This window comes from Gracilinanus agilis, chromosome 3 (assembly GCF_016433145.1).
Source record: "Gracilinanus agilis isolate LMUSP501 chromosome 3, AgileGrace, whole genome shotgun sequence".
Lineage (NCBI taxonomy): Eukaryota > Metazoa > Chordata > Mammalia > Didelphimorphia > Didelphidae > Gracilinanus > Gracilinanus agilis.
This window is the reverse complement of record NC_058132.1, coordinates 47,159,476-47,182,756: the sequence shown is the minus strand read 5'-3', so window position 1 is coordinate 47,182,756 and position 23,281 is coordinate 47,159,476. Positions and strand designations below refer to the sequence as shown.

Here is a 23,281-nt window from a genome sequence, read left to right as displayed (position 1 = left end):
GTAAGGGTTAAGTGACTTGCCCAGGGTCACACAGTTAGGAAGTGTCTGAGGCCAGATCTGAACCTAGGACCTCCTGTCTGTAGGCCTGGCTCGCAATCCACTGAGCCACCCACTGCCCCCTATTTAAAATATTTTTGATGTGTTGGTTGGTTCTACAGAATCAATTTCTTCTTTCTTTCTTTATGGTTCTATGTAAAAAGGGATGCTCGGTAGTGATAAAAGGGGGAAGGACCCATCTGCAAAGAAGGTGGCAGAAAAATGAAAGATAGCAAAGAAGTTAGATGTCAGATTCTTAAAAGCAAGCTTGGTCTTACCTGAGCAGCATTGAAACTGCTGCTGAGGGTTCACTTCCCCCAGGGAAGGCTGAGTCCTTCAACCCTTGCATGATAAACCAAGGTCCCCAGGGACATCTTACCTGTCTGTGAAGAGGATGATCTGGTCCTCCTTCTCTGCATACTTCTCCAAAGCAGCCTTCAGGAGCCGGACTTTCTGCCCACCCCCTAAGGTAGTTTCTTTCTCACCATCATGCCAATCTTCCCCAAGGCCCAGTACCTGCCAAAGAAAGGTGCCTTTAGCATAGACAGAGATGAAAACAAGATAAAAGAAAGAAAAGAAGTCATGGGCCCAGCCTCCCACCTGACCCTTGCATTTCTACGGGTCCTTTTTTTATGCCCTGGACCATAGAAGCCTATGGACAACTCAGAATTGTGTTTGTCGATGCATAACATAAAATACAGAGGATGACAGAGGAAATCAGGTACATTAGAATATAGCTATTGAAATATTTTTAAAAGTAAGTTAATGAGTTCAGTAACCCTGATATAGCCCGTGATCAGAACTGAGGAGAGGAGCCAGAGAAAAGCCAGGAAGTACAGACTGGGTGGCAAAGCGATTGATGATGCAATGGAAAGAACAGAAATTTGTGGTCAGAGATTCTGGGCTGGAACCCAAGTTATGCTATGAGTTATAGGTGAGTGAAGGCAAAGGAAGGTCATTTCATCTCTCTAGGTCTGTTTCCTCTTCCATAAAACGAGGGAGCTGAAGCAGATGATTTCCAAGGTGCTCAATACCTTTAAATGATATGCTATTGTTTTAGAGGGATTTGATAAAGTGTTCGAATTCGGAGATAGGATAATCCCAGTTTTTCCCAGAAGGAAGAAAGGAAACTCAGTAAGGAGCTAGCATTTTAATAGAGGAGACAACAAGGAGAATAGATAGATGATAGAGAGATGGATAGATAGATAGATAGGCAGATGGATAGATAATCAGATAGATACACACACATATATAGTATAAGTATAAAATTCATAAATAAAAGGTAGTTAAACTACAAGATAGTTCAGGAAAGGGACACTACTAATTTGGAGAGATCAGGAAAGACAATTCAATGGTCTCTATGAGGCAAAGATCTCTTAGCATTATAGCTTCAGAACTGGAAGGGACCCCAGGGGCCATTTAGCCCAATGCCTTCATTTTACAGTGGAAAAAACTAAGACCCACATAGTTAAAAAGATTTACTCTGGGCAACTAGGTAGCACAATGGATAAAACACTAGGCGTAGCATTGGGAGGCCCTGGGTCCGAATCTGGTTTCAGATACTTTCTAGCTGTGTGACTCTGGGTAAGTCACTTCACCCCAATTGCCTGGCCCTTATGGCTTTTCTGTCAAGAAACTGATACTTAATATCAAAGAAGATAAGGGTTTTTAAATGAACAAATAAATAAATAAAGTGACTTACTCAAAGCCACAGAGATAATTTCTATTAGAGGGAGGATTTAAATGCAGGTCCTCTGACTTTCAAATCCTTCGCAAGGAACTTTAAGCTCAAATCCCAGCTAGGTCTCTAATTTCCTAACCACAGGCAGAGGGCTATATCTTTCTTCTTCTTCATATATCTTTCGGTTTCCTCATTCATAAAATGAGGTAGAGCAGAGAGAGCACTGGGCTTAGAATCAGGAAGATTCATCTTGAGCTCAAATCCAGCCTCAGGCACTTACTAGCTGTGTGACCCAGAGCAAATCATTTCATCTTGTTTGCCTCAGTTTCTTTCTTATTTTTTTTCAAAAATTTTTTTTTATTTTAAACCCTTAACTTCTGTGTATTGACTTATAGGTGGAAGAGTGGTAAGGGTAGGCAATGGGGGTCAAGTGACTTGCCCAGGGTCACACAGCTGGGAAGTGTCTGAGGCCGGATTTGAACCTAGGACCTCCCGTCTCTAGGCCTGGCTCTCAATCCACTGAGCTACCCAGCTGTCCCTGCCTCAGTTTCTTTATCTGTAAAATGAATTGAAGAAGGAAATAGCAAATCATGTCAGTATCTCTGCCAAGAAAACCCCAAACAGGATATGATTGGGGTTTGGGCTTTAAAAGATCACTCTATTGCAAATGTGAATAATATGGAAATAGGTTTTGAACAATAATACATGTAAAACCCAGTGGAATTGCTCGTCGGCTCCGAGAGGGGGTAGGGAATAGGGTTGGAAAGAACATGAATCATGGAACCATGGAAAAAGATTCTAAGTTAATTAATTAATTTTTTAAAAAAGAAAGAAAACCCCAAATGGGATCAAAGAGAATCTTAAGTGACTAAACAACAAGAACAAAAATGGGGAAAGTAATTCTCAAGTTACTTGCCTCATAGTGTCATTGTGAAGAGAGCCCTTTATAAAACTTAAAACTCTCTAAGTGAGAGTTACTTAAATCTACTTAGCCTCCAAAGCCTCCTGCTTAACAGGGAAGCTAGAACTCTGGACCTGGAGTCAAGAAGACCCTGGACTGAATCCTGCCTCAGACACTAATCTCAGCCAAGCCAGAGAGTATCTCTGACCCTTAGTATCCTCAGCTATAAATGAGGATAATAAAAACACTCACCTCATAGGACTGCTGTGAGATCAATCAGTCAGTTCATTAAGCTACCTACTGTGTGTCAGGCACTGTGTTAAATACTGAGCAGCCCCTATTCTTGAGGAGCTTGATCCAAGGGAAGATAACACACACGCAGCTTTGTACAAACAAGCTATAGACAGGATAAATGTACATAAAGCATTTTGCACACCTGATAAGGCTTGTTAGAGGCCAGAGGTCAAGAGTTCTATTTCTTTATCATCCCACCCCAATAGCACCCTGAACAGTGTTCTGCCCACACAGGCTGTGAATTCCATGTTCTGCCCACACAGGCTGTGAATCCCACTTTCTTGGCTAAATAGACAATTGGACATGTTTCTTTAGCTTCTCTCCGTGGGGATAGATGAAAGAGGAGAACAAATACCCCTAGTCAGGTCCTACATGTGTGTGGGGATGCTGGAGGGACAAGGCAAAAGGGAGAAAGAAAGGAAGCTTTTGTAACTCGGAGAGGATGTTAACACTAACTACAAAACTACCTCAGCTACCAAGTATGGCAGATGGTCAGGGAGCCAAACCAGGAATTCCCAGCTGGCCTTCTTTCTGTCCCTCCTACAAGCAATTTATTCTATTCTGAGGTTTCTCTAAGTAAAGATTTTGCCTTCCTTCCTCTCTGTACCACTGACCAGACCCTTCTTGGTTGGAGCAAATTTTGGAAGAGTAGAAGACCTGAGATTGTTGGTTCCCCCTAATTCCTGCCCTCTCAACACCCCAAAGGTGCTGCCAGTATTATGCCAGTTGCTTATATCTACCCAGCCTTTGGCAGAAGCCCTCTCACCTGGATGTTATAGTTGAAGAACTGGGCTGATCTCTTGAAGCGCCGGAATCCTTCTGTCTCCTTAGTGGCCACCGTGAGGACCAATAGATTGTCTGGCAGATAGATGGGTTGATGGTGGGGAGGGTGGGAAGGGTGGAAAAGTGGGGAAGGCAGAGAAGGGGAGAGAGGGAGGGTCCAGAGATTAATATGGCCACATTATTTCCTGTACATGTTATCTGGGATCCCATCAAAGAAAAGAATCATGTAACCATTGAAGGGAGGGGAACAAAGAGATAATAGAGGGAAATAATTGTACAAAAATATTCATAGCTGCCCTCTTTGTGGTGGCAAAAAACTGGAAAATGAGAGGGTGTCGATTGATTAGGGAATGGCTGGAGAAATTGTGGTATCTATTGGTGATGGAATACTATCGTGCTGAAAGGAATAATGAAGTGGAGGAATTCCATGTGAACTGGAGGAATTCCATGTGAACTGGAACAACCTCCAGGAAGTGATGCAGAGTGAAAGGAGCAGAACCAGGAGAATACACAAAGACTGATACACTGTGGTACAGTCGAATGTAATGGACTTCTGTACTAGCAGCAATGCAATGACCCAGGACAATTCTGAGGGACTTATGAGAAAGAACGCTATCCATATCCAGAGAAAGAACTGTGGGTGTAGAAATGCAGAAGAAAAATATGTGATTGATCTCATGATTCGATGGGGATATGATTGGGGATGTTGACTTTAAATGATCACTCTGTTGCAAATATCAATAATATGGAAATAGGTTTCGAACAATGATACATGTAAAATCTAGTGGAATTGCTCATTGGCTATGGGAGGGGGTGGGAGGAGAGGAGGGAAAGAACATGAATCATGTAACCATGGAAAAATACTCTAAAATAATTAATTAATGAAATAAAAAGTGGGGGGAAAAAGAAGAGGGAGAAACATTTTATCACATAATTTCAGAGTTGGAATCAATCAAGACCTACTATGTGCGAAGCATTGTGCTGGGTGCTAAGAATACAAAAATCAAAATTAAACAGTCCCTTCTCTTGAGGAGTTTATAGTCTAGCTGGAGGAGATAATGTAGGTATGCACAAAAATATTGATGCTTTAAGGTTTGCTAAATGCTTTACTAACATTATCTCTTTGATCCTCACAAAAACTCTGGGAAGGAAATGCTATTTTTACCCACGTTTTACAGCTGAGGAAACTGAGGCACATACCATTTAAGTGACTTGCCCAAAGCCACACAGCTAGCACATAACTGAGACAGGATTCAAACCCAGGTTTTTCTGATTCCAGGCGAGCACTGTACTCTCTGGCTTTTCTTTTAAATAGATAGAGGGTGATTTGGGGAAAAGAATTAGCAGATGAGGGGATCAGGAAAGGCTTAGAGCAGGGGTCGGCAACCTTTTTGGCCGTGAGAGCCATAAACGCCACATTTTTTAAAATGTAATTTCGTGAGAGCCGTACAGTGCTCACAGTGCCGCTCCTGTAACAGCGCCCGAAAAAAAAATGGACTTTATGGTTCCTGCAGAAAGAGCCATATCTGGCCCTCAAAAGAACCAGATATGGCTCGAGAACCATACGTTGCCAACCCCTGGCTTAGAGCTTAAGTAGAACGTTGTGGGTTACCAAGTAAAAGGAGAGGGGGCTCATGTGGCCAGACCTGCTTTGGCAGGTGTGTGGAGGACAGAGCCTGGAAGGAGAGAGACCACTGCTTTCTAGGGGGCTGCCGAATTCCTTTAGATGAGTGATGATGAGTTTGTGATTGCGGATGTTGGTTATTTGAGTGAAGAGAAAGGGGATGAATATGAGAACAATGGCAAAATAGAAAAAAAAACTGGGCTCATCTCTTTGTATAAAACCACTGGAAGATGAATAATAATAATAAAACAAATAATAATAACTACTTTTCTGTCTATAGTGCCTTAGTGTTATATATAGACTATATATTGTTATATATAATATACACAAAGGATCTTTGAGCCTCACAAAACCCTACACAGCCCCATTTTACGGATAAAAAAGTTGAGGCTCATATGGGTTAAGCAACTTGCCTGGATCACACAGCTAGTATCTAAGGTAGAATTTGAAGCCAGCTCTTCCTAGTTCCAAATCATGCTCTAGCCACTATCCCCATCCTCACTGCTTCAGTCTCTGAAATAGCCAAATGGATTAAAGGAAGTCTAGAGGCTAAGGGCTGGCCCTGCCTGTCTGGGCTGGGGTAAGTGCCAGGGAGCAAGGACAGCCAACTAGACTGGTAGCCACATAGCAGATGGCTGCCGTCTGTTGGATCCGAAGATGTTGGTGAGGTAAGTTAATCCATATGCTTTAAGGGAAGAGGAAGCAGAGTCTATGGGTGCTAGCGCTGCCGAGCCTTTGTGACTCAAGTAGTAGGTTGGTGGAATGGGGGTGGGGGAAAGAGCTTGGCCAGCTCTTGGGGGTCATTGTGCCAGACAGGAGCCTGGGGGCTAGGGAGGGAGACAGTCTACTCCTCCTTGGGGATCACTGAAGGGAAGGTGAACCCTGGAGAGAAAGGGGCAGATTAGATTCTCCCAGGCTAAGGAAACTAGCAAATGGCTGAAGGCTTAGGGCCCCTCTGGCCCAACGGGGACACCGGGGAAGGCAGAAAGGAGTGTCAGGTTTCTGAGATGAAAAAGGACCAGGAGAGGGTATTTGTGTCGGCACACAGAAATTTGAGAGCCCAGAGCTGGGCCAGAGACCCATGCAGTTCCTCTCCTGAGTTCATACTTCCAAGATTAGGTGGAAAGAATAAACAATCGTTCTCCCCAAAGCACCATAATACGTGAAGAATGAGCCCCTTCCTCCCTGCCCCTGGCCCACATTTGTCTGGGAAATCTCATTGAGCAGGTCTGAGAGACCAGGGTGCAAAAGCTAGTGCTCTCTGTTTCTTGCTTTACCTGGAAATCTTCACAGAGTTTTCTTATCTTCTCTTTTCCCACCTTCTAGGTATCAAAACAGATAGAATCCTTCATGTGCAGTCAGGAAGAGCTAAGTTCAAACTGGACCCCGGATGCTTACTGGCTAAGTGACTTAAGGAAGTGCCTTCCTTAGTTTCCTCATGTGTAAAATGGGAATAATAGGACCTACCTCCCAGGGTGGTTGTGATGATCAAATGAGATAATATTTATAAAGTGCTTAGCCTGGCATTTATGTAGCAAGCTAAGATTTATAAGGCAGTTTATCAAATATTCCAGACCTCCATATATCCCCTGGGGAATAAGCTTCCTAATTTTCAGGTTGCCACTCTAACCACTGTACTGACCTTCCCTCTCAGTTCCTTTCTCCCATTTCCCTCAGGCTGTCACACCCCAGCAAAGTGCGGAATGTGCCTTCTGGGTCTGGGTAATGCATTTGCACTCATGGAAGAGGATTCGATTCCCAAAGCCAGCCTGGCCCTTCCAGCCTTCTCATCACCTCCATCCTTCCAAGACTTGGCCCACCCTCCGGCGAGTCTGGCCAAGCCTGATCACTCTTCCCTCTCCCAACTGGCTGTGACGACCAATGCCTTCATCAGGGGGCAGAGGCCAGCTTTTCACTGTGGGAACTGCCATTGTCTCGTGGAGATGGCACCATCCACAGGTAAAAGGGAACCCCGGACGCTTCAGCTCGATCCATCTCTGTCTGTTCTCAACATTTAATCCAGCAGCCCTGCCTCTCTTGGGCCAAGCATGTCCAGTGTTTGCTTGGCACTCAAGCCGCTTCTTTTGACTACTGGAGAAAGAATAGTACGAATCACTGTCTTGTGAGTTGGAGGTCCTGGGTCCTGATCTCAGATCTGCTCCTTACTGGCTAGGTGACTCTGGGCAAGTCATTCTCCTTCCCTGGTTCATAAAAAAAGGTGTTAAAAATGGACCAGAGACATCACACATGAGGCCAATGGGCTATACAAAGCCCATAACACTCCAGAGTCCCCGGAGTCAATACATGATTTTCTATTAGTCATTTCAGGTCTTTACTCTGGCCTAGGCAGTGCCCCTCACAGGAGCAAGGTGCTATCTATCTCCATCAGTTTTCCTTTAGGCAAATGCTTGTTAGCAGAGTTTCTTCTGGCCCCGAATCTGGGGCTGGGGGCGTGGGGTGGGCCCTTCGTGTTGCCTACTCAGTGTCAGGAAATTCATTTCCCTCTGGATATGACTGCACCGAAGGAGCCTGGGCCAGGCCAGCTGGAGGGGCATCAGCAGAGGTCCTGTGGCTAAGTCCTAAGATCCCACTGGGGGCTCCTGAACGGGAAGGAAGAGCAGGAGACGGGATCTCTGGCGTGTGAGGGAAGCAGCATCCTGAAATGACCCTTAGAGGAGCGGAGCCAGAGGGAGGATGGTCTGGATTCCCAGATGGGCACAGCAGACACTAAGCCTGCTTCTTCCATGGGGCCGCAGGCCCCCGGTGCCAGATAATCCAGTTTCTTTTACTGAAGGTAGACAAAGGACCTCTCTGAGCCCAGCTGGTTAGGTGAGGGGGCCCTTGCCTATGAAGCACAGGGCAACCCTTCCGGGTGGTGGAGATGGAGACTTGGACTACATCACCAACCAGCGGAGTGACCTGGAACAAGATAAACTGCCTCTCTGGGCTTTGATTTCCCTGTTTTTAAAAAGGCAATAAGGGGCAGCTGGGTGACTCAGTGGGTTGAGAGTCAGGCCTAGAGACGGGAGGTCCTGGGTTCAAATCTGGCCTCAGACACTTCCTAGCTGTGTGACCCTGGGCTGTGGGAAGCTGTTCAATGTATTAAAGCCATTGGAGAAATAGGATCAAATTTAGGGCCTGTTATCTGGATTCCCTACGTGACTGAGGCAGTCTTTGTGTTTGGTCCTGGTCACCTGAGCCCCAAAAGGCTCTGGTACCAGCAGGTAGGTTAATCCAAAATCAACCTGATCCCTCCAAGAGGCTATTAGGAGTCATTTAGAGAAACAGAGTCTGTAACAGATATTTTATCTGGATCCCATTACAAAATCATCGGCAAGTAAAACTGTGTGTATGATTTTCTGCACTGCATATCAGGATGCAGACAGAATGGGCCATCTAAGATAAAAATCTGAGGCTCCTCTTTTGACTCAGTCTTTGATCCCCACCTTTTTTACAATTCTTATTGGAGAGCTTTGAAGTGGCAGACCAGCTTCTACTGAGTGGATGACTTCTTTCCTTGATAATTGAGAAGCCTGAATCCTAACAAATGCTGCTTAGATAAAATCGCATGTTCAGATTAAAACCGGAGTCTTTAGTCTGAATGCAGATTTCAATTGATGAGCATCTCCCTGGGATATTTCCTCTCCCGGAATTATCCCCTGCTGAATTGGGGTTTGGAATTTGACCATTTGTCTTTACATCTGTATTCTTTAGACTTCAATGGATTATGCGTGATTTATTGCCCTTTACCAACTGTGACTCTTTTTGCTTGAAATCAGTATATAATAAACTTCCATGCCTGCAGAATTCGGGACAGCATGGGCTAACCACTAGTCTAGTTGTTCTCGTTTTCTTTCTCCTGCCTTAACCATCCTATGCCACCACGCCACTCAGGACCCCCAAAAATCATATAGAGGCATGGCTCCCTATACCGGGCAAGTCACTTGACCCCCATTGCCAACCCTTACCACTCTTCTGCCTTAGAACCAATATAGAGTATTGACTCCAAGATGGAAGGTGAGGGTTTAAAACAACAATAAATAAACAAATAAATGAATGAAAAAAGGCATTAAGTCATTTCAAAAGAAATGGTTTTAGGGCTGTGACTTCATTAGCATGGCAGTAGGTATTCCCTGGATGGGAACTCCCTCCACCAATGTTGATTTGTAATTTATAGTCTTAGATGATGGAAAGATGTAGGAAAGAGAGGAGCTCCTCTCTGTGTGTGAGTGTATTTTATTATTATTTGGTTGTTTAGTTGTATCCAATTCTTTATGACCCCAAAGGTCCTGGAATGGTTTGTCATTTCCCTCTCCAGTGGATAAGGCAAAAAAGAGGTTAAGTGCCCAGGGTCATACAACTAGTAAGTATCTGAGGCTAGATTTGAACTCAAGTCTTCCTGACTCTAGAGCACTGAGCCATTTTGCTACCTCATAAACATATTTAGGACATTGTAATTGTTTAGTCATTTTCAGCCATGTCAGAATCCTAATGACCCCATTGGGAGTTTTCTTGGCAAAGATACTGGTTGGCCATTTCCTTTTCTAGCTCATTAGGCAGGTGAGGAAACTAGGGTAGAGTTAAGTGACTTGTCCAGGGTCACTCAGTCAGTGTTTGAGGTTAGAATTGAATTCACAAAGATGAGTCTTTCCAGCTCCAGGCCTGGCACTCTGTTTACTGTACCACCTAGCCACCCCATATATCACACATATGTAATAACTATATATAAAATCTGCCTTGTGTATTTGTTTTTTTTTGTTTTGTTTTAAAACTCTTACTTTGCATCTTAGAATCAATATTGTATATTGGTTCAAGGATGGAAGAGCAGTAAGGGCTAGGCAATGGGGGTTAAGTGTCTTGCCCAGGGTCACACAGCTAGGAAGTGTCTGAGGCTAGATTTGAACCCAAGATCTCCTGTCTCTAGTCCTGGCTCTCTATTCCACTGAGCCACCCAGCTGCCCCCATATATTTCTTTTATAATTTTATTTTTCTGTGTTAGAATCACTCTAATAAGTTGTTTAAAATGTTCCAAAACTCCCAAGAAAAATAGCATATAGTCGTAGACAGGTACCTGGGAAGCAGTTGACTTGCTCATTATCCCAAAACCAATATGCGTCAGAGGTAAGACTTGAACACAATTCTTTGGGACTCCAAAGCCTTGTCTCCAGCCACCATGCCAGGCTGCCTACCCAGTCATTTCTTACCCTACCTCAAAGGGTTATGAGGACCAAATATGATGGCATAGAAAAATATTTTCCAAGTAAATGTCCTTTTTCCCTTGTGGCTAACTTCAGACTTCCTCCTATAATAGTTCTTGGTTCATGTCTTATTCAGCCATGCCACACTGTAAAATCCATGAGGGCAGGAGCCCTGGCCTTTTCCTTTTTTAATCCCTCATTAGTGTCTAGACCTTTGCAAATATACTCCTCTTAAGAAGTAATGCATTCAAACTTATGAATGCAATTATTATGTCCCAGCTCGGCCCTGGATAAAGAATGAGGAAGTGTTCTTCCCTCTTCTTTGTAGAAGGGGGGTGGTAATAGTTACTTGGTTGAAATGTTGGCTAGTTTTGCTAACTGGCTTTGTTTTTCTTTTTTCGGTTTTCATTCTCTGTTACGAGAGATGGCTCCCTGGGTAGGGAAAGAGAAAGAAAGACATTTAGAAATGTAATAAAAATTAATTTGTAAAGTGATGTATAGAATTGTAGTGAGAAGTCTTGGTTCTGGGAAAAAAAGATGAGGAAATAGAATCTCCCTCTTTCAGTAGTACAGAATGCTGCGTATACTATAAGTTGAAGTCACCCTGTAAATAGTTTTTGTTTAAATTGTCCTTTGCAACAAGGGAGGGTTCACTGGATGGCTTTGGGGAGAGATACTGGGAAATCTCTGATTTAAAAACAAAAACCAGGGGCAGCTGGGTAGCTCAGTGGATTGAGAGCCAGGCCTAGAGACGGGAGGTCCTGGGTTCAAATCCGGCCTCAGACACTTCCCAGCTGTGTGACCCTGGGCAAGTCACTTGACCCCCATTGCCTAGCCCTTACTGCTCTTCTGCCTTGGAGCCAATACACAGTATTGACTCTAAGACAGAAGGCAAGGGTTTAAAAAAATATTTTAAATATCCCACCCATGCAGCTCCCTACCTCTGCAAAAAAAGGGAGGGTAATATATTTTCTTAGGGCTTTAAATAAATAAATAAATAAAACCATCAATAAAAATGTAATTTTAAAAAAGTAGTAATGTATGCAAAACTTCAGGGATCTGTAATTTCTTGGGTGTGGGTATTCTCTCCCCTCAGTGCAGATCACCAGCCTTCTTTAACTCAGCAAATGGTCTTGAGAGAGGTTGTGGCCAAAATTTCAGCACTGTGCAGCTAACCATGGGATGAGCCTTGTATGTCTTGGGAAATGTTTATGGCACGAATGAATGAATAAATGAATGTTTGGGCTCCAGTACGGGATTAGTCACTGATGTCTGATTTTGGAGAAGCAGCCTAACTCCAGCCTAACTCCTTCGTGTGATGGGAGTGATGGTCAACGCGTCCCCTCCCTTTCCTTCCTCCCTGTCTCTCAAGGACAGTCTGAAGAGTAATGAGATCATGCAGGGGGTGGGGAGTGCGGGATAATAAGTAAGTTGGGTGACTTTAGAAATACAAGGAGCTATTTATTTGGTGATTCTATGATTCAAATGAGTGAAATGGTTGTTTCATTGCTGGGCCTATGATGAAAAGGTAAGTGGAATGCAGTGGTTAGGTGTCAAGAAGCATTTATTAAGTGTACTAGACACTGTGCTCAGCTCTGAGGATACACAGGAAGCAAGACGTGCCCCTGTCCTCAGGGTGCCTACATTAAAAAAAAAACCAAACAATTAAAAGCCTTACCATCTGTCTTGGAATCTATTGAGTCCAAGGCAAAAGAGAGAGGTAAGGGCTAGGGCAATGGAGATATAGGAACTTGCCTAAGGTCACCCAGCTAGGAAGTATCTAAGGCCAGATTTGAACTCAGAACCTCTTGTCTCTAGGCCTGGCTCTCAATTCACTGAGCCACCTCACTGCCCCTGAGCCTACATTCTAATAGGAATTAGACCATGGAAATAAATAGGCACATATAGGATAAATGCAGAGTGGAGAGCAGAACATCCAAGTGAGAAAGGCAGAAGTACTGCAGGGATCAGGAAAGGCATCCTACCGGAGGGATCTGAGCTGAAGGGGGTAGTCTGGACACAAAAGCTAACGGACCCCATCTATGCAATGAATTCAAGTTTCAAGACTTGGAAGCGCCTTACTTAGAAAAGAGAATATCAGAGATGGAAAAGGTCTTAGAACAAATAATGTCAGATCTTAGACAAATAATGTCGGCAAGGTCTTTAGAATACAGAGGTGGGAAGGCTCTAAATCAGTGGTTCCCAGACTATTTTGGCCTACTGCCCCCTTTCCAGAAAAAATATTACTTAGCACCCCCTGTCACATACTATCACCACCCCCTTGAAGTTATTCACCGCCCCCAAATGCACCTGTGGCCATCACCAACCCCCTCCGATTGCTGCAGCACCCACCAGGGGGCGGTGGTGCCCACTTTGGGAATCACTGCTCTAAACAGAGAATAGGAAAGCCCTTAGAACACTGAATGTAAGAGCTAGGAGGGGTCTTGGAACCCCCCAGAATGTCAGAGCTGGGAGGGTCTTCAGAACACAGGATGTCAGAGCTGGGAGGATGTTAGAACATAGGATGTCAGAGCTAAGAGAGATCTTAGCACACAGAATGTCAGAACTTGGAAGGTCCTTAGAACATAGACCAGTGTTGGTGAACCTTTTAGAGATTGTGTGCCCAAACTACATCTTCAAGTTGCCTGTGAGCCCCCACATTACCCCAGACAACGGCAGGAGGAAGTGCTCACTTTGGGTTGCTGGGCGGAGGGTCAAGACATGAAAAATGTCCTCAGGTGCTGTGGAGAAGGGAAACAGAGCAGCCCCCATCGGCATGCCAGGGCATTCATGCCATGTCTTTGCCAACATGGATATAGACTGTCAGAGCTAGAAGCAACCTTAGAGAACATTTAGTCAAAGAGAAAAGGGGAAATAACTCATTGAAGACCACATAGCAAGTTATTTTCAGCAAAGTTGTAACCTTGGCACCTGGAGAGATGTGTATATGTAAGATGTATGTAGATAGGCACATGAGTGTGTGTTTACATTTGTATGTGTGTGTGTATACACACAGGTGAGTTGATACTTTGATTGATTGATTGATTGGTGGGGAAGGGGATAGTAATGGTCCAGGACAGAACAGTAGAGAGAGAGCGCTGGATCTGGAGTCTAAGGACTGGACCTTCAATCCTGGTTCTGCTACTGAGCCCCTGTGTGACCCTGGGTAAATGTTTCCTCAACTGTAAAACAAAGGGGTTGGTCTAAATGAATTCTGAAGTTCATTCCAGGTCCAAATATAGGATCCTCTGATGCTCTGGGCAGTGGAGGCAGATTGGAGACAGCAGTCTTTGGGGCTAAGAAGGTTAAAGAGCCGGATATTCAGGATTGGCATGGAGCAGATTGTGAATCTTGTCCTGAACTTCCTGGAGAGGCCAGAGAGTGGACTGGAGGTCTGCAGAGGGGTTTGGGGGGCGATGAGCGCAGAGAGAATCTGGAAATGAAAGTGCGGAAGAAAGAAATGGCCAGCTTCTTCTTCTTCTTTTTTTTTTTTAAAGCCATTACTTTCTGTGCTGGAATAGACACTAAGTTCCAATTCCAAGGCGGAAAGGCAGAAGAGTGATAAGGACTAGGCAATTTGGGGTAAGCAACTTGCTAAGAATCGCAAAGCTAGCAAGTGTCTGAGACCAAATTTGAACCCAGGGCCTCCCATCTCTAGGCCTGGTGCTCATTCCCTACTAACATCTCTTCCTGACTCTGTGTGTCAGCCTTGGAGATTGGCTAAGAGACGTGAGGCCTTTGGAGAGAAACCTAGGTGGATATGAGTATCTGAAAGTAGAAGGAGGGTGGAAAGAAGAGGATTTAGGAACTAGAGATGGACAGGGCCTAAGAGCTCATTTAATCCAACTCCTTCATTTGAATGATGGAGAAAATGAAGGAAAACTCTTAGCTACACTCAGATTGCCCCACTTCAAATCCAGTCATCTATGCAGGGAACCACAATAGAACTTTGTCGTTTAGTTGTATCTGATTTATCCTGACCCCATTTTGGGTTTTCTTAACAAAGACACTGCAGTGGTTTGCAATTCCCTTCTCCAGTTTATTTTACAGATTAGGAAACTGAGGCAACAGGATGAAGTGACTTGCCCAGGGTCCACAGCTAATAAGTGTCTGCGACGAGACTTGAACTCCAGTTTATCCTGATTTCTAGCTGGGAGCTCTGTCCACTTTGCCACCTAGTTGTCCCATAACAGCATATTACAGCCTGATCCTCTCAATTTACAGAGATTCTGGGCATCCTGGAGGTAGGAGAGAAAGGAGTGTGCCAGCCTAGCAGCTCTTGTTGGTGCCAGTGGGGTGAGTGCAAGCCCTGGATGCCCTGTGTTCCCTCCATCTACCACATTCCATCCCTCATCTCTGCACCTTTGCCAAGCTTTCTCTCTCCCTCTCTTTTGCTCTCTCCCCTTTCTCCTCCCTTCTTCTCTTCTCCCTCTGCTCTCTGTCTTTCTCCTCCTTCCTTTTTGTCTCTGCAAACCACTCCACCCCTCCTCAGTTCACACAGCCTCTCATACAATACTGCTAAATACAGGCTTGTTAATTGGTAACTTCTTGAAAGCCTTTTGGCCTGGCTGCAATGTTTCTTTCCTTTGTCAGTCTCCAACTTGGTGGCCCTAATCTTAGACAGATCTCAAGGATGGCCCAAGGAGATAGAGGGAAGGAGCAGCAAGCTGGGACATGCCAGAGCTGGTGGCTGGGAAGCTGGCCTCGGGCTGTGGATTTCTGGGCACTTTGTGAAGCAGCTCAGAGCCCTTGGAAGGAGGTGACTCTGCCTCTCCCAGGAGGTGGAATGGAAGGGGGTACAGGGAGCTCGAGATTCACAGAGGAGAATGTTGAGGCTGCAAGGGGCCTTCCAAAGGCTGCCTAGAATCCAAACCTGTCTTTTTTAGAGATGAGGTGACTTGCGCCCAGGGAGGGGAAGTGACTGCCTGGCCCAAGTTCACCCAGAAACTAAGTGTCAGTGCAGGGTCAAGAATGCCGGAATCAAGGTTTTTTCCGAGTGCTGTCAGAACCACTCGGCTACCCTTTCCATTCCATGCCTCGGCCTGTAGCTTAACCGGTATCGGGGCCAGAGTCCACAGCTCCATCCCCTAAGATCACCAGGGTAGCCGGCAGCTCCCTAGTCCTCCGCCCCCCACCCCCAGCCAATTCCCACCCCACATTCCAGCATAGATCTCAGGCTGAGAAGGCTGGGACTTCCTGGGTTTCCCGGGAGGCCAGTTCCCTACCTCCCTGTCCTACTGTCCCTCGATCACCCTCAAGCCCCCTTACCCTCTGGTTTCTGATCGCTCTTGGCTTCGGCCAGAATGAGCCAGCAGAGAGGGGCCAGCAGCGGCCCCAGCAGCAGGGGCCGCATCGTGGCGGCCGGAGGGCCCGCAGCTCACGTAGGAAGGCGGCGGGGACCGCTAGTTGTGGGGATCGATAGCTGACCGCGGAGGACAAAGCTGGGACGGACAGCGGCGCAGAATACTGGAAAGTTCGGCTAGTCTCGGCCTGCCACGCAAGGGACCCGCCCGCTCCGCCCCGCCCCAGTGAGCCAGGGAGGGGCTGGGGGCGTGACGGGGAACTGGGGGCACTGCAGGAGGGGCCCGGCTCACCAGCCTCAGTCACCACCCCCTTTCCTACTTAGCTGATCACATCATCACTTTCACGGGACCACAGATTGAGAGCTGGAAGAGACCTTAGTGGTCATTCTAACCTAACTTCTCCTTTTTTACAGATGAGTAAACTGAGGCCGGAAGGAGGTGAAACGACTTATCCAAGGTCATGCAGCTGCTCAGTACCAGAGTTATAATTCAACTGCATGTTCTCTAACCCCAAATTTAGTGCTATTTTTCCTTAAACTCCGCTGTGATCAGCTCTCCAATGAGGCATTTCCTGAATTTTTAGTATTTTAGGGGATCTGACCCCATCTCTTAACCCCTACTAAGCCCGTGAAAGGCAGGACTATATCTTATCTGAACTTTGTATTGTGCCTTTATTTTTGGTACAGGAACAGAGTCAATACTATCCTTCTGGGAAGAGCAAGTTGATTGTTCTAGGGTTGCACTCCTTATTCCTGGGAATTCCTCAACCAAAGCACCCTTCCATGGCTTTCCCAATATATGTACTGCAGTGATGCCTTCTTGTATTAGAACATTAGCTCCTCAAGGGCAGGCACTGTATTTATATCTGCTGGGCTTAGGCCGGTACCAGGCTCATAAGTAAACAGCTTCACAAATGTTTTCTGAAATTCATTCTGCACAGAATAGGTGCTTGGTAAATGAGGAAGGAAGAAAGGAAGCAAAAGGAATCAAACTCCTTTTCATCTGGGGAGAAAACAAGCTGTCAGGCATCTCCATCTCCAGGGAAATCACTCCTGTCTTTCTCAGTGTCTCAAAGTTAATTCAGTTTAACCAACACTTGGGAAGCTCATACTCTTTACTCATACAAGGTAAAAGGCAATCTGGCATAGTCAGAACAGGTCTGATCTTTTCCATGGAAGGAATTCCCTACAATGGGGAAGCCACAGGTTCTGACCTAACTTCATTCAAAACACCGTGCTGGGGATATGGGTTACAAAGACAAGAAAAAAAAAAAAAAAAGCTGAGGACCTCCCTAAAGGGGTTTAAATTTGCCTTTTTTTCCCCCCAACTGTTACTTTCCACCAATCAATAAGGTGTATTGTAAGAGCTAGGCAACGAGGGTTAAGTGACTTGCCCAGGGTCACACAGCTAAAAAGTGTCTGCTGTCAAATTTGAACCCAGGACCTCCCATTTTAGGGAATGGCTCTCAATCCATTGAGCCACCTAACTGCCCTCTAGCATTATTCCCAATTATGCTTGAGAAGGGCTCTGTTGGGCCATATTTTGAATAGGGCTCACAGAGTAGGAAGGAGCAAGAACAGGATGCCAGATTTGGGGGCAGGAGGGATGTAGGGGGGCAGGATATATGAAATTTTAGAAAATCCAGGGAAAATGCTAGAAAATCTCCGGAGGAAAGTGGCTTTCTGGGGACAGAAGGATTGATTCATCCCAAGAATCTGGCTGGAATTTTTGATCCCTTCTAGTTGATTTTTCTCCAGAGCAATTTCGGAGAGCTTCTCCTCCTTCCAGCTCCCCTTCCCAGCTCCACAGTGATTTCCTCTTCCTGCCTTCTCCAAAGCCCGGAAGCCTGGACCTTACCCAAACTTCATTCAGACTTAAGGTCTGCCTGTTTAAGCAGCTGAGGCCAACCCAGATGTTCCTACCAGTACGTGCTGCACGTGCTCTTGCTGTCCTCAAGCTTGCCAGCAGTTTAAAGGCACAGGCACTGGATTTCTTGGGACTGCAGATAGGGAGCGAAGCTTGCCTGTAGAGCTGAACGGAGCCATGAAATGTGCTAACCTTCATTCTTCATGACTCTCTTCTCTGACAGGAGAGGAAGGGCAAACTCTAATATAGAATCTGGCCAATATTGTCCAAAGTCAGTCAGCCATCATTTATTAAGTGATTGGCATGTTCCTACCAGTGGGAAAAACTCCAAGGATAGAAAGAAGGCCCAAAATAAAAAGTCTCTGCCCTCCAGAAGCTCGCAGTCTAATGGGGGAGACAACAAACAAGATATAATCAAAGTAAAGAGAAGGTAGGGCAGCTAAGTGGTGCCATAGTACATAGAATATCTGGCTTGAAGGCAGGAAGACTTATCTTCCTGAGCTCAAATCTGGCCTTTGGTATTTACTAGCTTTGTGACCCTGGGCAAGTCATTTAACTCTGGCTCAGTTTCTTCATCTGTAAAATGAGCTGGAGAGGGTCATTAAAAGATGGATGCAACCGAAAATGACTAAACAACAAAAAAGGGAAGGTAATCTTAGAGAGAAAGGAGATCTCAAAAGGACTCCTTTTTGGTTGAATTTGAGTTGAATCACAAGAAGAGGCTGAGGTAAAGGGACAGTGCAGACAGGAGGGATGGATACCCGCCCAGACTTTTCAGTAATAGTGAGCAAACCTGTCCAGAAGTAGAATGGGCTGCTTGGAAGACTTGGGGATTAATAGACTGGAGCCCTTCCTAAATAGTTTCTGAAGAGTGATCCTAAGAGATGGATATTTCCAGCCTTCATTGCCATTTCATAAGTTCAAGAATTTCCCAAGTTGATTGTAGTTGCCTAGTAGCAAGTGTTTCTTGTAACTACACTACTTCTCAGAGGAGATGATCACTCTAGGACAGTGATGGGCAAATTTTTTAAAGAGGGGGCCAAAGGAAAGGAAATGCTCATCTGTCAGTCTGTTTCTAAGGTAACTCTTTTGAAGTTTCATTATATTGTATCCTACTCATTGTATTCATCAGATTAGGAATAATGTCGTGTGGCTGGATAGAACATTTCAGGGGGCTGCATCTGGCCCTCAGGGCCATAGTTTCCCCATCACTGCTCTAGGAGAATGCTGGAACTAAAAGGAATCAGAAAGCCCATAACATGTGTCGGCTAGCCAGAAGATCTCAATTTTGCTCATACAGTCCAGTTACAATGGGAATGGGAACTATCTGTTCAGTACAAAGTTGTCCTACAAAATTTTCTTTACCTTCTGGGAGAATACAGGTATAATAGGTTATCGTTATTATTTTTTGTTTCAACTATTTGTTAATGAACAATCTTTTGTATTTTAAGTATTTTTTTCTGAGTGAGTAAAAAAATAGCCGTCTCATACCTGCTATGTACTTGTACACTGTGTATCTTTTCTAGAAGGGACTCTTTAATACAGACGCAAGACATCTGCCATAATTAGCCTTTGCTGTGGACATTTTCCTTGGAATGCCTAAATGGGGACATGAAGAACCAGAGTTTGAGAGAAGTATCTTTTCTTCTTTTTGGGATCAGACTCCTCTAGGACTGAATCCCAGAGTCCAAAGCAAGACCCTCTTATAGGAGGGGGTCTCATCTACTATGAAGGTAGCAAAGATCCAGATGTATTCATAGGTGTCAGTGTGAATTCTGGAAGCACCAAGTTTACCCATTTTCCTTGGGAACTTAATTTAAGGTGTCCCAAAGTGACTTTGTCTTAGTCCAGTGATGGGCAAACTTTTTAAAGAGGAGGTCAAAGGAAAGGGAGTGCTCATCTGTCACTCTGTTTCTAAGGCAACTCTTTCAAAGTTTCATTGTATTGTATCCTACTCATTGTATTTGTCAGATTAGGAATAATGTCGAGGGACTGGATAGAAGATTTCAGTCCCCCCCCCCCAATTTGCCCATCACTGTCTTAAGCTGAATAAGTGTTCTGAATGGGAGTAATAGAAATCCTCAAATACTCAATCACCCTTTTAGTCTAAGAAATTTCCTCCATTGTATCAGAGATCAGTTCCCAAGAAGATCAACACCTGTGCACAAACCATCCTATTATTATCCCTTGTAGTAGACCACTCCCTGATACACAAGCCTCTGACTACTGCCTTTTCCCCAAGCCTGCTTACAATTGTCAGTGTAGGTTTGATGTGCTTAATTCCCCAAAAGGTATATGAGATCCCTATGTTCTAGTATTCTTTGGAGAATCATCTAGCATGGTGATCCTCTCAAAGATATTGTTCCCAGAGCCCCAGGGTGATAATCCTTTAGGAGATATTGTCCCCAGAGCCCTAGGGTTTTGACTCTGTGTAATATTTGGCACTTGGCTCTGTGTGGTGGCCAATTATGAAGGACCTATCTCTTTTCTGATTAAAGATTTGGTTTTGCTGACTACTTTAGTGGTTCTGTGTTTTTCCAGGTTGTCATAGGTAACAAAGAAGGAGCTGGTAGACGACTTGAAATCCTATTATCTCCTTCCATTTCTTTTTCCACTTTTGTTTTCTCATCTTTATCTTTTTCCCTCCTAAAGAAGTTGAATGACCACTCAGAAATGAATGCTCACACAGTTAGTAACTCTCTGAGGCAAGATTTGAATTCATATTTTCAATGTCTAGTACTCTTAACACTGTGCCACCTAAATTGGTCCCACAGGACCCTTCCAAACAGGGATTCTATGACATTTCTTGCTACTTGGAAAATGATAGACTAACCGAAGAAAGACTAGTTGAGAGATGATTATTATGATCCTGGTAAGAATACCTGTCCTAGAGTGGTGGCAATTGGGTTGAGGTGGGGGAGTGGAGGTGGGAGAAAGGGAAAAATTCTTTTAAACTACATTCATTACTGGGAATCACATTTTAGGGAATACATTAACAAAGTGGAGACTATTCAAAGAAAGGTCAATCAATCAATTCACATTTATCAAGTAACTACTATGTGCCAGGAACTGGGCTAAGAGATGGGGATACCCCCCCAAAAAGGCTGACAATGATGAGGGAATTGAAAAAAGAAGATATATGTAGAGTAACTGAAGAACTTAGGGGTGTCTAGCCTGAAGAAGAAAAGGAACTAGACTTCAAGTATTGTAATGGCTACCAGATGGGAGTGGAAATAGCCCGGTTCTGCATGGGCTTAGGGGGCAGATCCAGGAGCACTGGGGGTGAGGTGAGGTAAAGGGTGGGGTTGGGGGAGGGAAGTTGGTAGTGCCTTATATAAGGAAAATATTCCTAACAACTGGAACTATCCAGAGGTAGACTGGTCCATCTTAAAAGGAAGAGAGCTTCCTCAAACTGGAGGTTTTCTAATAGGCTGGATCTAGAAGCGATTCCTCTACAGAAAGGGTCTGAACTACATATTCTTCCATTTCTACCGTTCGAATTGCAAAATTAATTACTCTTCCATCAAATTCTCATTTCCCCCAACTCTACACTCCTTGTTCTCTGGATCCTCCTCTCTATTCTTACCACATTTCCTACCTGGCTCTTCTTTTCTTTCTTCTCTCCCTTCCCTCAATTTTTATTCCTCTCCTTCACCCTCCCCAATCCTTCCCTCCTCTTTAGCTCCGCCTTCCTCTCCTCTGGGACCCCAACTCTAGTCCCTCCCTTTTCCCTCGCTGGCTCCCCTCTCCATCCTCTGACTCCTCCCCCCTTTCCCGGCTTCTCCTCCCCTCTTCTCTGGCTCTTAGATTTCCTGTAGCCCCTCCCCTTCCTCTCTTCCCCAATCCATATACCGTCCCCCGTCCCCTCCCACCCTGGCCCTCAAGCCTTCCCAACCCGTCGCAAAAAGCTCGGCTTCAGGACGCCCTTCAGCAGTGCTTTCTGGCAGGGGCTGGGCAGAGGCCCTCGAGGGAGAGCTGGGGGCGTCGACGACTGCGCAGAGCTTCCAGCGGAAGCTAAAAGTGGTATCTGCGTCTGCGCAGAGCGTCGAGCGGAAACTGAAAGGTCCAGCGGCGCCTGCGCAGGGAGGCGAGCGGAAGCTGCGGGTGTCGCTGGCGGCTGCGCAGAGCTGCGGGCGGAAGCTGCGGGCGTCGCTGGCGGTGGCAGTGGCAGTGGCCTTGGCCGGGAGCGGCCCGGCAGCGGCCCGATGTGGCTGCAGCAGCGGCTCAAGGGGCTGCCGGGGCTGCTGTCCAGTAGCTGGGCCCGTCGCGTTCTAGGTCTGCTTGGCTTCGTGCTGCTGCTTTCGTGGTACGTAGGCGGGCGGGCAAGACGGACGGGCTCCGGGACCGGGCCGGGCCTGCACCTGCTGCCCTGGAGCTCGGGCCCCGGCGAGCCCCGTGCCGCGGCGTCGCAAGCCTGCGTGGAGGCGGCCACCCGCACGTGGCGGGCGCTGCAGGAGCGCGGTGAGGCGGTGCCGCTAAGCCCCCGGTCCCCCGACAGCGCCGCGGCCTCGGACCCCTTCTCGGCCGCGCCTCCCGCCCTGGTGGGTAACGGCTTTCTGGCTCTGGACGTGAGCCGCAACCGACTGTGGGTGACGCCCGGCGAGCGGCAACCTCCCGTGGCTCCGGAGCTGGCACCCTTCGTGCAGCTGCGGCCGCTGAGCGCTCAGGCTGAGGCGGGCGCCGCGGCGCTGCTGCTGCGCCAGGGTCTAGTGCGCCGCGTGCGCTGCCTGCAGCCGCCGGAGCCGCCCCCCGGGGCCGGGCCCGGAGCGGCGCCGGGGGCCGGGGGGCCGGCGCCGGGGACCGGACCTGGGGCCCAGTGCGTGCTGCTGCAGGAGGACTTTTTGGCGCACCGCGCGCGCCCCCATCTCTACGTGCAGCGCATCCACATCCACAACCCCACGGAGCGTGTGGCAGCACTCTGGACGGTGGGCCCCACTCCAAGGCCTCCCCTCAAGACTTTTACCAGCACCCTGGAGAAGGCCGGCGACCACCAGTTCCTGCTCCATTCGGGCCACTCGCCTCCGTTGCCCAACGGCAAGGTCAGTCTGGTGGTGGTGGCTGCCAAGAAGCTGGTGGACTTGCTCCAGGTGGCCCCCAAGTCCCTGCTGGATGAGGCCGTTCTTTGGGTGGTCTACATCTCAGAGCCCTTGGACCTGCGGGCCCTGAAGGCCAAGGGGGCTAAGGAGATGAAAGAGCTGAAGACTCTTCAGGACATGGCTCGCAAGGAGATATTGGAATTAATGGAGATCCCCGTGGTTGATCTCCTCCAGGACCACCAGCAACTCTGGGCTCAGCTCTTTGCCTCAGGTAATTATATGGGGTCACCTTGAGGGAATCTGGTAGACATTCTTCGGAGAAAAGGGAGAACCTGAAGCTTGGGAGTCTTCATGTAGATCCCCTTTAAAGAGCTGGTGGTGGCACGAACTGGAGCAAACAATTGGTACTGGCAGTTGAGTAAGGAATGTCTGGGTGAAAGTAATTATGCTGAGGGATCCAACAGGGGAACTTAGGAGCCAGTCCTGCAATTCATTTTTAAGAATTTTTGACTTCTGTACAGAGTGTAGGATTCTCAAAGTTCTGTCTAGATTCTCAAAG

The 23,281-nt window shown here is 46.4% G+C and overlaps 2 protein-coding genes across 2 annotated transcripts in view; one reads left to right on the top strand and one right to left on the bottom strand.

Moving 5' to 3' along the window:
* PLOD1 (procollagen-lysine,2-oxoglutarate 5-dioxygenase 1) overlaps positions 1-15,963 on the bottom strand; it is a 49,892-nt gene extending 33,929 nt beyond the window's left edge. The window contains exons 1-3 of the mRNA XM_044667749.1: positions 15,786-15,963; positions 3,679-3,770; positions 416-552 (exon numbers count right to left, since the gene is read on the bottom strand). Coding sequence (XP_044523684.1) covers positions 416-552; positions 3,679-3,770; positions 15,786-15,870 — 314 coding nt within the window. The 5' untranslated portion in view covers positions 15,871-15,963. The remainder of the gene's footprint in view (positions 1-415; positions 553-3,678; positions 3,771-15,785) is intronic.
* A 5,928-nt stretch (positions 15,964-21,891) lies between these two features.
* On the top strand, positions 21,892-23,016 carry LOC123240969 (uncharacterized protein KIAA2013-like). Its single transcript, XM_044668678.1, has one exon. It carries the CDS (start codon positions 21,892-21,894, stop codon positions 23,014-23,016), a length of 1,125 nt encoding a protein of 374 aa, XP_044524613.1.
* The last annotated feature ends 265 nt before the right edge of the window (positions 23,017-23,281 follow it).

Bases quoted from the DNA above. Each gene is read 5' to 3' on its own strand.
- LOC123240969 (XM_044668678.1), top strand. From the start codon at position 21,892: ATGTGGCTGCAGCAGCGGCTCAAGGGGCTGCCGGGGCTGCTGTCCAGT.